Source organism: Carex rostrata, chromosome 28 (genome assembly GCF_964058835.1).
Source record: "Carex rostrata chromosome 28, lpCarRost1.2, whole genome shotgun sequence".
In the NCBI taxonomy this organism is placed as follows: domain Eukaryota; kingdom Viridiplantae; phylum Streptophyta; class Magnoliopsida; order Poales; family Cyperaceae; genus Carex; species Carex rostrata.
The window spans coordinates 1,677,920-1,693,388 of record NC_135945.1 but is presented as its reverse complement, the minus strand read 5'-3'; the positions used below and the strand labels follow the sequence as shown (position 1 = coordinate 1,693,388).

The 15,469-nt window shown below is 31.1% G+C and overlaps 1 protein-coding gene across 1 annotated transcript; it reads right to left on the bottom strand.

Moving 5' to 3' along the window:
• Positions 1-14,092: 14,092 nt before the first annotated feature.
• LOC144545490 (bidirectional sugar transporter SWEET4-like) lies at positions 14,093-15,233 on the bottom strand. The gene is made up of 5 exons (XM_078294058.1): positions 15,213-15,233; positions 14,764-15,111; positions 14,489-14,647; positions 14,278-14,397; positions 14,093-14,191 (listed from the first exon to the last, which is right to left on the bottom strand). Exons 1-5 carry the CDS (start codon positions 15,231-15,233, stop codon positions 14,093-14,095), a joined length of 747 nt encoding a protein of 248 aa, XP_078150184.1.
• Positions 15,234-15,469: the final 236 nt, after the last annotated feature.

The following is a 15,469-nucleotide window of genomic DNA, read 5'->3' as shown; positions in this document are numbered from 1 at the left end:
TTAGGGTCCAGGGCCGTCGTCCTGGGTACCATGGGCCAAGGCCGAGTCTGGAGAAGATCTGATAGATAGTGCCTATAATTAGATTTTTGGGATTTTCTCAAGCTCGGGTGTTATTTTCTTGGGAGAATTTCATATATACTACTCAAAAATAGTGAAATTACGTATATACCATCCAAATATCTATAATTACGTATTTACCATCTAAAAATATAATAACTCACATATTTACCCAATATAACTTTAGTATATATCAAATATACAGCAAGGTTCTAAATAGCGATTATAGCGGCATAGCAGGGAGACAAAAAAAAAAAGCTATTGCGAATAGCGTAGCTATAGCAGAAGCTACGGCCATTTTTATTAATAACCCAAAAAAAAAACGTTTTTACCAAAATGACCTCAATTTTTATTTTTTTTTAAATCTAACCAGACCGCCAGTGATCCTGGCGGTCCAGTATGCTGCCATATAACAGCTCTGTCTGTCTGTCTCTCTCCAGCACAGTATCATAAACCACAGAGAAGAAAGAGAGAGCGATTTTGGCGATTTTGAAGTGATTTTAAGCGATTTAGAGGCGATTGCTACAGGTATATTATTTTTTATTTAATTATTTTCTGTTTAATTTTTAATTAAGAATTATTATACCCGCAGTCTGTAAAAACTATAAATTAGGCTTTAATTAATATTATAATTAACTTTTAAATTGCAAAAAAATAATGAATCTATTATACTGTAATTCTTATGAATGTTTTTTTTTAAATGTAGTTTGTTAAGGACAAAATGCTGGTTGCACTGTACGTGAGAGAGAGAGGGGCAAAAATAGTCAAAATGGGTTAGAGATAGAGAGAGGGAGAGAGAGGCAGAAAGAGAGAGAGAGAGGCAGAAGAGAGAGAGAGAGGGAGAGAGAGGGCTTCACCTGGGCGGAGTCGGGCGGCGGGCAAAGCGGGGCGGCGGGCGGAGCTGGGCGGATCGCGCCTTTTTTTTTGGGGGGGGGTATGCGCTAAACAGAGAAGAAAGGGGAAGGGGGCGGGCGGATCCGAATCCGTTGCATTAATCTCCACTGGACCGCCAAGGATCCTGGCGGTCTGGTCCCTACTGGACCGCCCAGGATCCTGGCGGTTTGGTATGGAACTGGACCGCCAGTAATCCTGGCGGTCTGGTTAGATTTAAAAAAAAAAAAATTTTAAGGTTATTTTGGTAAAAATGTTTTGTTTTTGGGGTATTAATAAAAATGGCCGCAGAAGCTATCACACATAGCGATTTTTCCTTTTCAAATTTTATATTCTATATTTCTACTAATTATCAACATAATTAATATTAGAGAAAGTTACGTTAAAAAAAACGAGAGGAAAATATGTGCGCAGAAGAGGAACGAGTAGAGAAGGAGAAGAGACTAACTTATTAATTATATTTTATATAATATTAAAATTAATTAATCTCATTTTATTATTATTTGGGTAAATATGTGAGTTATTAGATTTTTAGATAATAAATACGTAATTATAGAAATTTGGATGGTAAATATGTAATTTAACAGTTTTTGAGTGGTATATATGCAATTCTCCGTATTCTCTTTTAGAACACAATTAAATGATTGCTTGTATTGAGTGTGGTACGATTTACTGGTAAATGATAATAATTTAATTTAATTGCTTTTATTGCTTGTGGTACGATTTACTGTTAAATGATAATAATTTAATTTAATTGCTTGTATTGATTGTGGTACGATTTACTGTTAAATGATAATAATTTCTTAATGAGTTGGACTTCAAGGAACAGTGCAATTGGTTCAATTAATTACATATGAGCAAATAATTTATTTGGGGCGTTCAGCTTGATAAATTATAGGTGTGATTTCTTCCCATCAACTGTTAGATCGAGCTGTACTAGGGTCTATTGACATTTTTAGTCATGTCTGGGGCCTTATAGATAATGCTGTTTTTAAATTTTATGTTTGGGATTTTCTGGATGCCCTAGTGTGAGAATTTTTTTTATGGAAATTAATAAAAAGGAAGAGAGACAAACAGAAAGAGAATATCATATTTTTGATTGGCAGAAAGATCAGTAGAAATTCTATTGATTCTAATAATTCCAAATTTTAAATTGATAGAATTCGTGCTGATTCTAACTTAGTTTTCTTTTTTCCTTTTTTAGAATCTGATGCATAGATGGATGTAATTCTTCTATTATATTTCTATTAAAATAAAAAAAGAGAAAATAGATGGAATTTTTTATTAAATTTAAATTTTAAGATACTTTATCTATTTTTTTAAAATCTATTTATATTAAAATTTGAAAATAAAGAACTTGTTCCTACTGATTCAAACTTTTGAATTATTAAGATCAGTAGAACTCCCTATCGATTTTTCTACCAATTTAAATTTTGATCTATTTCTCTCTTTTCCTTTTTATTAATTTATATATAGAAAAAAGTTATCATCTAGTGTTGTTTGGTCTTTTAACATACAATTAAATGATTGTGTGTATAAAGCCAAGACATTAGCACTTGGCATCTCAAATGAAGATACAATAATTATATCCAAATGTATTTAAAGCCAACACTCATTTTCTTTATCTACATTTGATTAATCTGTGATGTGCGCGGTACAAATTGTTTGTATTAGATTGTATTAAGTACTATATAGCTACCAAAATTATTTCATTAACTACTTTCTGATGTCAATCTAGTTTTATTGAAATCTCATTTTAAATTAAGTCTAATGATGCCCTATGATGTTAAGGACCTATACCAGACATGGTACTGGAGGAGGAGAGCAGCAGTCCAGACACTTCTCAGGTGGTGGACCTGCTACTGTCAATAGGTAGAGAGGAAGAGAAAGTTAGTTTGCATAATTCTGGAGTTAGCAGCCGCCAAATCGAATATCTGGTGTAGAACTGAGTGAAGAAGACCACATTTATTGGGAGGAGTTAGCTGAATCTTAGTGCTTTACTTGAATTGTTGCTTGTTATTTTGTTGGTTAAGTTTGCAGTATTAGTTTTTTAGTATCGGTTAGTTTTTGTGCTTATCGGACTAAGTATTATTTTGTAATATTTGTAATGTTGTGTGTTTGATTATGGTACCTCTTGGGTATCATATATATATATATCAGGTATTCTAGTTTCTAAATGAAACTGATCGAATTTTTCACTATTTTTTTTAAAAAAAGATTGCATTAATTCGAATAAGCAACTAATCTAAAAAAAAATTACATACATAATAATATTTGTAGACACCAAATCTAAAAAACTAGTTCTCAGATCTTCAATAATTTATTGTTTAGTTAAATTTATTGGCGTCGCATTATTTATAAACAATTTAATAAAGTTTCTAGAAAAACATATGCGAGTCATTAATTGTAGATTGACATGAAAAAACAGGTCATTTAATAAAAGATAAAAGTTACAACAAATTTAATTTATTTGTTTAATACAAGGTTTTAAATAGCGATTATTGCGTCATAGCGAAAATACTAAAAAAAAAACTATAGCGAAAGCTATCATACATAGCGTTTTTTGTTTCAAAATTATATTTTATATTTGTACTAATTATTAATATTATCTAAAGTCACATAGAATAATAAGTAACACAAAATTGATTAAAGAATTATAATATTCATATTCATATTGAACCAGTACAAAATCCAAATTGCTATCATAAACTATCTATCTATTTTTTCCATTCAAAATAACATATATAAGCATCATGGCATAAACTATATATTTTTTCTATTAAAAAAACATAGGCATCATGGAATAAACTATCTATTTTTTTTTATTTAAAAGCAAAATCAATCTAGACCTTAAAAAAATTGATTTTTAAAATTAATTTTCAGTTTGGACTTTTATGTAAAAGCCTATGTAGCATAGCGTGTGCTATAGCGTGTCGCGCAACTAGCAGACCGATGTTACCGCTATAGCAGTCAGAGATGAAATAACACACTTTTATTCCATAACTTAGCGTTCAAGGTCCCAAAACGCTATAGCGCCGGTATTACATCACTATAGCGCGTTATTTAGAACACTGGTTTAATATGTGTAACATATAGATTAAAGTTGTATACATCATATTTTAATTTTGATATTATAAACTATCTTTTTTATATATGATTGTTAAAATATTGTAGTTGAAAGTCGAAATTGAAAAGTTTAGTTTGAAATGGCTGAAATGTAAAATGCATACATAATAATATTTAGCGGATGAGTTTTGAACTCAAATTCAGATAAAATCTCTACAATTATAAAATAAAATTATAACCATTAAATTATTTAGCGGATAAGTTTCGAGTAGATTTTTATAGGCTTTTACGAAAAAGATATATTTCTTATCTTACTTCGATTAACTTCTTTTTTTTATCAACGAACATATAGCAGAATGATCACACTATCTATCTAAAACACCAAAAATATAATGCATGTTCATCAGTTCTAGGTTTTAAATACGTGTGTAGTAATTGTATATTACGTAATTAATTATAAGCGGTATGTAAATATATATACAATAAATATATTATTTGAATAAGTTTTAAAATATATAAGCTAAATAAAATTCCTTGAAATTGTCAATAATAAGAAAATACAATAAGGTATTGATATAATTTTAATTTATTATATGATAGTGTAATTGTATATAATATCAATTTTAAATTTTAAGAGGAGTTGACTGCTTAAAGGTTACTCCATAATCAAACATGTACTTAAATAAGAGAAACTGACCGCTCAAACACGATTTGACAAAAAAAGGCTGATCGTCTCATGTTTGAATAGTCAGAGCATTGTTAAAATTAATTTTAATGCAAGGGAAGATTTGATTTCTATTTTTATTTTTTAGAGTATTAATAAAAGTCTCGGGTAAATCCATCACTGAATGAAACCCAAATTAAAGAAGCCTAAAATTCAACGTGAATAAAATAATTAAAGCAGGTAGCTAGGACCCACGGCCATTTTTATTAATACCCTAAAAAAAAGTTTTTTACAAAATTACCCCCTGTTTCAGGTTTTTTATTTTAAAATACCCAGACCGCCTGGCCTGGGGGCGGTCCACCCTCCTAGCAAACCGCCCGGAGTAAGGGTGGTCCACTAGGGACCTGACCGCTCCTCTGTTGGGCGGTCCTCTATCTTTTTATTTTTATTTTTAGAGAGATCTTAATATAATATTTTCATTAAATTATTATTTTTTTGTTTATGGTGTATGCCAAAAAATAAGACATTTGATATATTTATGAGTGATGTCGTAACTATTTATAACTTTGATTTAATTTGTTAGTTGGATATCACAAGTCTAAAGATGACACTAATTAAGGACTTAATCTTGATTCTTAATAATTTATTTCAATTAAATATACACAATGAAATATGGTTATATTGCATCAATGATGTCAACTTCTTTTTTTTTTAGAGAATAATTGGAGAGCGAGAGAGAGAATAATTGAATTATTTGATTATTGTCAACATATACCATTTGCTCAGAGATAGGCTAACGAACACAATAAATAGTAAATGAATTTTAAAATAATTATATGGATAATTCTTGAATAATCTCTTAGGCTTTTGACTAAACAAAATACCGATCGTTATATGCCTATCGTTAAACGAAAACTTAAACTGAATTTTTGAGGCACTAAACGATATTTTTTTGAAATTCTGACGCTTCAGATACTCGGGGGTGACCTCTTGGGTGATATTCAGATCCATCTCGTCCCCCCCTTCGTAAAAGTGGTCATACGCCCAAATCTGACTTTCCTAGCCAAAGGTATGGTTGTTTAAAGTTTTTTCGAAAGTTGAACTTTGAAAATTCATAACTAATTGTAGAAAAATCCAAATAAATTGAAATTTGTGTCAATTCTGTCTATTTTTTAATGCTCTATATGCTGGTGTAATCACTTTTGCAGTATGGTCTCTATATCATTCCAGACTTGCTAATTTACCAATAGAGGTCAAATTTGATGTTTTTAGTGCATTGCACTATATAGTGGCCTTTGCTTAGTGCTTGGCTACTGAGTTTGGACTTGGTACCATATTAGAGATCAGTCTAGGGTGCTTTGTGCATGGACATAGATCTAATTTGAGGTTTGAACTACTGTTTAGTACCAGAAATTATAGAAGAAGATCAAAGCTCCAAGACATCATTTAATCAAAATTTTTGAAATATCAACAAGCTGTCAGAGTTTAAAAAATTTTGAATCAAGACCAAGTCCTTAATTAGTGTTATCCTTACACTTGTGATATCTAATTGACAAATCAAATTAAAGTTATAAAGAATTACGACATCACTCATAAATATATCAAATGTCTTGTTTTTTGGCATACACCATAAACAAAAAAATTTAAATGAAAATATTATATTAAGATCTCTCTCTAAAAAAAAAAAAAAAAAAGAGGACTGCCCAGCAGAGGGGCGGTCAGGTCCCTAGTGGACAGCCCCTGCCCCGGGCGGTCTGCTAGGAGGGTTGATTGCACCAGGCCAGGCGGTCAGGGCATTTTTTTAAAACACCTGAAACAAGAGGCAATTTTGTAAAAAAACTTTTTTTTTTTTAGGGTATTAATAAAAATGGCCGTAGGACCCACAACTTAAGCAATATAGGTCACCCACAATTAAAGCAAATGGGACCCACATGAATGAGATAATAAATTTGGTTAGTTGGGGATAGGGGTGTCAATGACAACCGTTTACTTGTCTATCCTATCAATATTATATTCGATAAGAAAAGTATAGGTAAGGATTTTTTTTTTGTTAGATAAATGGGCATGGGCATGGGCATGGGTATGGGTAAAAGTTATTTCGTACCCATTGAGTAACGGGTAATTATATAAAATAAATTATATCATTAAAAGAATATTGTGCTAAACATTTTTTTTTATTTGAATGTTTTATTATTTAGTTAGGAATTGAATTTGTTAGAAGAGATATTTGTGATTTTGATTTTTTTTTTTGCTTAGTAAAAACTATTAATTAGAATTAATTGCATATTTATATTTTAATTTTATATTAGTAATTGTGATTGCATATGTATGATATGATAAATTTTGATGGTTTATTTTTAAAAATAATAAAACTATTATATTTGTATTATTCGTTATTCGTCCACTACCGTTTCGTTACCCGTTAATTTTAACGGGTATGCATGGGTAGAGTAGGTTAAAGCAAATTCTTAATAAGTATGGGTAAAATTAATTTTTAGTGGATATGAGTATGAAAATGGTCCCACCCTACTCATATTGTACTTACTGACACCCCTAATTGGAGAGCCAATAATTTCAGAAAAAAATGAACTCCGCACTCTACTCTCTCTCTATTTATTTGGTTAGTTGGGGAGCCAATAGTTGATTAGTTGGGGATCCAATAATTGATTAGTTGGGGAGCCAATAAATTTTGGCGTGTAGGCAGTAGCAATAAGGACAATCTAATAACGATTTGCGAAGACCAGTGAAGAGAGCCAACGAAAATTATTAATTTTAAAGACACTAAATATTTATGAAATAAATTTGCTGCAATCTTTGGTGAGTGAACGGTAATTCTTAAATCTTTGTTTTTCTGAATCCAACTATTATTTTTTTTTCAAAAACGAATCTTAAAACAATTTTTTTCAAAAAAATTATTCACATGTATTTCGAAACAATTCAACGACTGAATTTAAAAAAAACAAAGAATTCAGAGTTACTATTCACTCACTGAAATTTCTCGACGATCAATTATTCTAAACCCAATTGGCACAATAAAAGAGAGTCAAGTCTTAGTACCATACAAATTAATGGTAAAACACGCTACCCATTTTTTATAATTATTCAAATAATAATGTTTGGGCACCAAATACTTGGTCTCCGTTCCAGTCTCCTAATTAACTATTTCAACTGACAGTTGCATTTTTCTTTTTTCTTTTTTTCTTTTTTTTTTTAAGGTTGGCGACAAAGTCCCAATTTTAACTGACAAAATCATTCCAATTTTGAATGGCACAAAATCCTTCTCTTTTGAATGGTACATTTCAATTTTAACTGACAAAATCATGATTTAAATTTTGAATGGCACAAAATCCTTCTCTTTTCTTCTCTCCTCTCTGTAACCACCAGTTTCTCTCTCCATGGAAAACCACCATTCAAAGCGCAAGTGCGACCAGTACAATGAAGCTACCAGTTGATCTCTTCGTTCTCGAATCCCTCGAGCAATAATTTTCTATTTCTGCTAAACCTCTTGACCTCCGCATCGCTAAAATGCTCATCATCTCCTTCGAGCGCTGCTTCCGTAAGAATCTCAAGACGTGCATGAACCATCCTGACCATCCCGACCATCCTGACTGCATGCTTCATCGATGATGAGGTTGCTTTACACAAAGAACTTGATAGCCTTTGCACCCTTGCTGGAACTGTACCCCAATCTGATCTCTCTCAACCTCTACCCTCCTTTCGTTGTCCTCTTATCGCACAACCACTCATTCATTACTGCTGACACATAATAGATCTCAATTCTTCTCCATTTTGTTTCCGATCAACACAGTTCATCTGATTGTATATCTTAGTAGTGTAAAAATTGATTTCAACTTGCAAATTTCTCTAAATTTGATAATTGTATCTTGTAGTTTGATTTATTGACTTGATATGTTATGTTTAGATGTTTGATACGTGAGATTTAAAGGCTTGATATAATAGGTTTAAAGGCTTAATTGTACATATTTACATGATGACTACATATATTGCATTTTCTGTAAACTAGATTTAAAAGCTTAACATTAGTAGTTTAAAATGTTGTGGACAAATGTTTAAATGCTTAAGAAGCAAAATTTAAAATTCAAATCTAAATATAAAAAATGCTAAACTAAATTTCAAAATGAAAACATTTGAACTAAAAAACAAAAATATTATAGAAAAAACTCTTAATCTTAGACTTCATACGTTTACATGAAAAATGTGTAGGAAAGAGTATGGTAAAATAACAAGAAACTAAAAAATTATACCGAAAAAACTTAATTGGAAACTTCAACTCAAGTTTTGAGAGTTTTTCCTTTGTGTTTTTGCTATTCAGGCACACCATAATAATGGAGAGAATGTTGATGAACAATGAGTGGTTCAAAATTTGGTAGATCTCCTTCTAAGTTTTTCGAAAAGTGGTCATATGTTGAATCAGATACTTGAGCTCCGAGATACGTCTATTTGAAGTTTCTTCATCATTTTCTGCCTTCTTGGTAAAGATATCGTTTATTTTGTCTTATCCCGTGCCTTAGTCTCACATGTTTACGAGAGATGACTTAGATAAATATATTTACAACCTACATGTGCTTTAAAAATGAAAGAAATAACTTACAAAAAATAGACCGAGATGCATTATGACAGGAAGGTACGGATCGATAACATGCAAAAGTTTGTATTTTTTTTTTATCACGCATAGATCATACAATAAAATTGTGTATAATTGTTATAACATTCATATACACCCGTCTAAAATAAAGGATGCTCCTCATTTTTGTAATTGAACTATACAGTGTTTCTATTTTATTCTATCATTTAGTAATAATTTTATATTATTCATTAAATAAATTAATTGATTAACAATTTTACTCTTCAATCACTCAACTTTCCAAAAAAAAAACTAGACCTCCAGGATTCCTGGTAGTCCATTTCTTTCCAGAACCGTTAGAATTTGAGTATTTTTAAATAATAAAAAACATTGGTTATTTTTGGAATTTCTTATTTAATTGTGGATATTAATAAAAAATTCGGCAATTTTTTTCTAATATGAGAATAAACTAGTCATTTTAGATAAAATATAAGTGAAATTAAAAAATTACACCGTACATGCCTTTCGTCTTCCCAAGGGCAGAACTCAACTTTGAGTATAGCGGGGGCTAACTGACTAAACATCATATATTCAAAAATTAACATACATTACGAAGGTTTCTCTTGAACAATATTCATCACATTTGAAGTTGGTTCAAGAATATAATTATCATGACTTAGAAACTCTACTAGAGTCTGAGAACTTGAGTTGCTTTCTTTCACCTTAGGTATTTCTCTTAGACATAATTTTACCTACATACAAATTATACACAAAAAATAAATAATCTTTTCTATAATTCCATACACTAGTCATTTTTTTATATAATTTAAATTTTTATAAAAAAAAGAAAAAATTAACAGACGTGAATAGAAAAAAATAATATTTGAAAGTAAAATACTAAAAACTAGTTTTCATCACAAATTAAACCAATAATTATAATTATTTTTTATCTTTTCCGCAAAAGAAGGAAAAAAGGAGTGAGAAATAAATTAATTAAAGAATAAATAAATTTAATATATTATACATAAGAAATTGTAATAAAGCATGCACCTTGTTCTTAACTACTTGGACAAAAGCTTCAGATTGGCTCTTCTAGGTATAAGAAAATTTTAATTAAGAGCATAGAAATGTCAAAATATATAGAAAATTTGTCAATGAGAATGCTAATTTTATCTTTCTTCTTTTGAAATATTTTAACTTCAGAAATTAATTTACTACTTTCAAAATATATAGAATGATTATTAATAGAAATTTTAAACCGGAGAAACTATTTTCTTTGCTTTATTTTTAGAACTGCTTTTTTCATTCTTCTAAACTTACAATAACTTGTTGTTTTTTCGGTTTTCACGTGCATGCTGTCTTTTTCCAATTTTAACTTGTAACTTTTTATATTGTAATATAGGGATCGACTAACAGTACCCCCATATCAGTCCCCTAAATGTCTCTCATGCTAAAAGACAAAAAAATGTGCGATAGGGGACTACTAACTGACTTGGACATCAGATAATTGCCAGCAATCTGCAGGGCTAACGCGATTTTTCATCGTTGACAGGCATAGTATTCATACCTATGGACTTAAGTAGTTTTACTTATTATCCATAATATTAGTCAAATGTAAGCACAAACTATTGGAGGACCATTAATTTTGGAGACCAGTAAAGACCAGGGGGGCCACTGATGATGTCTGATAGCCTGGATTGGAGACCGCAACCGTCTGAAAGAGACATTTGCCAAGATTGGGGACCACTATAGTGAATCTATACAATGAAGTATTCTTATCAAACTAATGAAATATTCATATCTAAATAATGAAGTATTCATATCTAACAAATGAAGTATTCATATGTTGACAACATGAAGTATTCATACATATAAGAAATAATTTATACAATTCAAAATTAGACACCTCTTTTGAGATATCTCTTCCAATATCTCTTCAATTCACTTAAAAAAAAATTTTATAGTAAGTATTCACACCTGATATTAACACTATTCATATCGAAGATATAAAGTATTCATATCTAACAAATAATGTAGTATTTATAACTAATTAATGTAGATGTGAAGTATTTATATCTAACAACATAAAGTATGCATATCCAACTAATAAAGTATTCACATCTAACTAATGAAGTATTCATATCTTGCACTCTGACAACCTTCGCTGAGCTAGCATGGACCCCCTCCAATGGTGAACCAAGGTCTTTTCATCAGATCTCAACGATGCACCACACTCTCCTCGCCGGATCTCAACGGTGCACCACGCTGAGAAAAAGAAGAGGCGGAGGCTATGAAGGCCGTGAAGAACGCGAATTTTTTTTTTCGTTGATTGAGAGAGAAAAAGGGATTAAAACAGTTAGAAAGACTAACTAGAATGGAAGAGATAATTACCATAAGTAGTTAATGGCCAGAAGACTGTTAGGGAACTAAAAGGGGGGAATGAAATCATTACTCTATGATATACACTGACGGGTCACTATCCCAAAATGAATGCGATATATTATAATATTAAAAAACTTTGATCACAGCCTCACGGATCATATATGAAACCATCCCAAAACAATTAAAAATTGATATTGTACATATGAACCCTCTAAATTTTTTGTATTATCACAGGGGAGCTGAGACTTGCAAAATATAAACTTTAGTAAAAATTTATAAGTACTAGTTAAAAAAAAAATGAAAATGTTGGAATTTCTTTCAACTGAACTATCTTCTGCCCCTGCCTCTTCCTCAGTTGATATTCTTTAAGCAACTCCTCAAAAGTTTCTCTTCCCTTTCCAACTCCGGCTTCCCCTCTTCTGTCCTCCCTCTCTTATACAATTACTAGAGCACAACCTAAGAGTTGAGTCATTGAGTGAGTCCAATATTTTTCTCTATCACGTACGTCATCTATCATTTTCATCTCTAAAGTCTAATGAGGGAACCATATATTAATTAAGCAAGATGTACACAGTATATACCTTCTCTTGAAAGTGACATTAATTTCATTTGACACGCCAACCCGACCCGAAATATTCAAACTGATCTTATTGCACATTTTCCTTTGCAGAGAGAGAGAGAGCATATGTCCTTGGGTCTTGGTTTTCATTCTTGTTCATGCAGTACAACTGCCATGCATGCATATCAATCCACCATGGAGTTTTCTTATCTACACCTCTGTTTTGGTTTTTTGCTCTCTTCAATTTTTCATTTTTATATGCATACATATATACTGAGCAGAAGAAATGGAAAAAGAAACAATGGATAGACGAGGCCCTACACAACAGAGCGTACCATGGATGAACTACAAGGATACTGATCTTTATGTCCCTAGCTAGATCTTGATAGGTAATTGCCACCACCCCGTCCCCTTCCCCAACACTTTATTATTAGTTACCCAATCCACTAATTAAGTTAATTGATATAACTATTTAGGTAATATTTATATTTTCGGGTTAATAATTTGATCATCTTTCTGTTTAAAGTAAAGCTACATCTCTTATAATACTCGATCATAATAACTCGTGGCTCGCTCGAGATTGATAAATCTTTTCATTAGTATAACATAGTATGCTTATTTGTTTTTTTGTAAAATTTCCAAATCTTATTAAAATAAATGAAATATTGGTAAGTAAACAAAATATAATCTTAAGGATAAAATTTACATATATTTATTAAGATAATATAAAAATAAATATAAAAAAGGTTGATTGAGTTTTTTTAGAGCACAAGTTCGATTCAAATTTGAATTAGCTGGAGTACTATATATCAAGATTTATTATTCCGAATAATTCTAATACACATACATTCAAATTTGCATGCATGTTCGAAAGAAGGTTCAGACTGGAGAAATGAAGGTTCTGTTCAAAGAAGGTTTAGAGAGGATCGAGGCACTTGACTGTGTCGGATTCAGGGATGGCATGAACAACGGGGTTCAAGGACGTGGATCCGGCAACAAATTAAGTGTTGTGCAATTGGGTCCCATGTTAGACTGAAGAGTTGAAACAAAATGCGGATTTATTGATGTTGTAGCGTGCGGAGCAGTGAGTAGAACCCTCAAAGAAGAGGAGAGAAATGAGCTACAAGGGAGACATTGGGCAGATTCGGCTTGGCTATGTTTATCAGATGCAATAGAGAAACAGGTAATTTCTAGCTTATCATTTATATGATTTTGTTGATCTTACTTTTGGTACAACCTAAATTAAGAATGATAATGATTTTTTCAAATTGTGATTTCAATTAGATTAATTACGTTTTATTGGTTTTTCTAACGATGTTAGTACACAACACACAAGTCACGGTTCATAACCATCTCAGCGTGACATGTAGTGATGGAGCTTATCACGATGTAACATTTTTTTTTTTCCATTTCTAGATGCTTTGTAGTAATTCTTTTAAAAAAATTTGATCAAATTCGATTTCTGTTTCTATTTTAGTTTAGTAGTTTTGTAAATCTTGTAGGCGAAGGACGCTAGAATATGGGTGAAAGATGACTTAATTTTGTTCTAGTTGTAAATAAGGGGCTGGTTATGCCACTACATGCCGTAGGTTATATTTGCATAGAGTATATAAACTGGTTCGGATTTCAAATTCAAAATGATGTATCTAAACTCTGTTTAAAGAAAACAATATATCTTAGAAGAGATCTTAGAAATATGTAGCTAGGTGACTAATCCATCTAAAAGAAATAACAGAAATAATATAAATTAACGGTACAAAAATGTTACGTACTAAATAAATTGTTCAAATGGTCTTGATCGTGCTCATTTTATCAAAAAAAAAAAAAAAAAAAACTGTAAAAATACTCAAACAAAAATGTATTCATGTCTGCATGTGGTGACGATGCTTTAAGCTTCACTGGTAGTGGGAGGTGAGATGCACTTGGAAATGACGCCATAAATAATCAATTGAACAACACAGAGGAGAAGACCACATATATTCTGAATCTGAATAATCAATCAAAAAGGTATATTAATTTGTACTCTGAAAATAGAAATAAGTCTAAATTTTTTATTAGTCACAATGAACTAACCAAAATAAATGTATCATGTTGGAGAATGGCATATAAAAGCCACACTGCGGTGTTTGCCAACCCAGCCAGAGTAAGCCATAAAGACACATCGTTGATGTTCTTTTTCATCCAGGCTTTGAACTGTTGTATAGTACATAAATCATATTTTACATCTATATGTTTCTTTTTAGTGAAATCGTAAAAAGATAAAACAAAAGAAATAAAATCATACCACAGATGGGATAGTCGACGCATACATTAAAACTCCAGAAAAAACACACATCACCCCCACTATTTTACTTCTTATTTCAGGAGTGTGGACTCCAGTAAGGATCGAAGCAGAGAACACACTTGCAAATACCAATACGACCATAAACAGGACCAAAGTAACCTAAATGAGACAAATAAAGAGATTCAGAAAGAAAAAAAAAAAAATAGAAGGGTCAACAAAAACCAATAAACTTATAAATATATATTTAAATTATTATAAGAGCAATTAGAACATACTCGATTGGGCCTAGAGAATACTAAAACAATGGCGAGATAGAGCAACTGGAAACAAATGCCAACGATGTTGATTATGAGAAACCCTGTGCAGTGACAGTGAGGTTGCACATTTGGCAGTCGGTATATCACCCACATCATGCAATTGAAGAGAATTGCCAAATAAGGCAATCCACAAATATTCTCTTCCACATGCTTTTTCTCTTCCTCATGCTTTTTCTCTTCCACATGCTTTTTCTCTTCCTCATGCTTTTTCTCTTCCTCATGCTTTTTCTCTTCCACATGCTTTTTCTCTTCCTCATGCTTTTTCTCTTCACATGCTTTTTCTTGAAGATATTCCAAAATTTGGGACTGTTTAGATATCAAATAATCACAATCAATCAAATCAGGTTAGATCTTTCAATCAACCAAATGTAAATAAGCATACAATAACTAGATCTTCTACAAAGTACAAATATGATTTTCAAGGACATTCTTAAATGGAAATTATGTTAAGCAGTTCAAATCAGCTGTTAATTTTGACTTTGAAATAAAAAAAAATATTAGAGACAATAATGAAGGAATAGTGAAAATTACAATTTCAGATTTTCAAGTTTGTTCAAGATCTGTTATGATTATATGTTCCAATTATCAAGGTACTTGTCTTAAACAAGAAGCTTCAAACCAACAAGAATAAAAGCTCAAGTTAAAATAAATCTGAAGTGAATAT

Excerpts from the sequence above, each read along its gene's own strand:
- LOC144545490 (XM_078294058.1), bottom strand. The coding sequence starts at position 15,233 with ATGTCCTTGAAAATCATATTT. Across the intron at positions 14,398-14,488 it reads CGTCGACTATCCCATCTGTG|TTCAAAGCCTGGATGAAAAA; the intron begins GTATGATTTTAT and ends ACTATACAACAG. Across the intron at positions 14,192-14,277 it reads AACATGATACATTTATTTTG|ATTCAGAATATATGTGGTCT; the intron begins GTTAGTTCATTG and ends TTGATTATTCAG.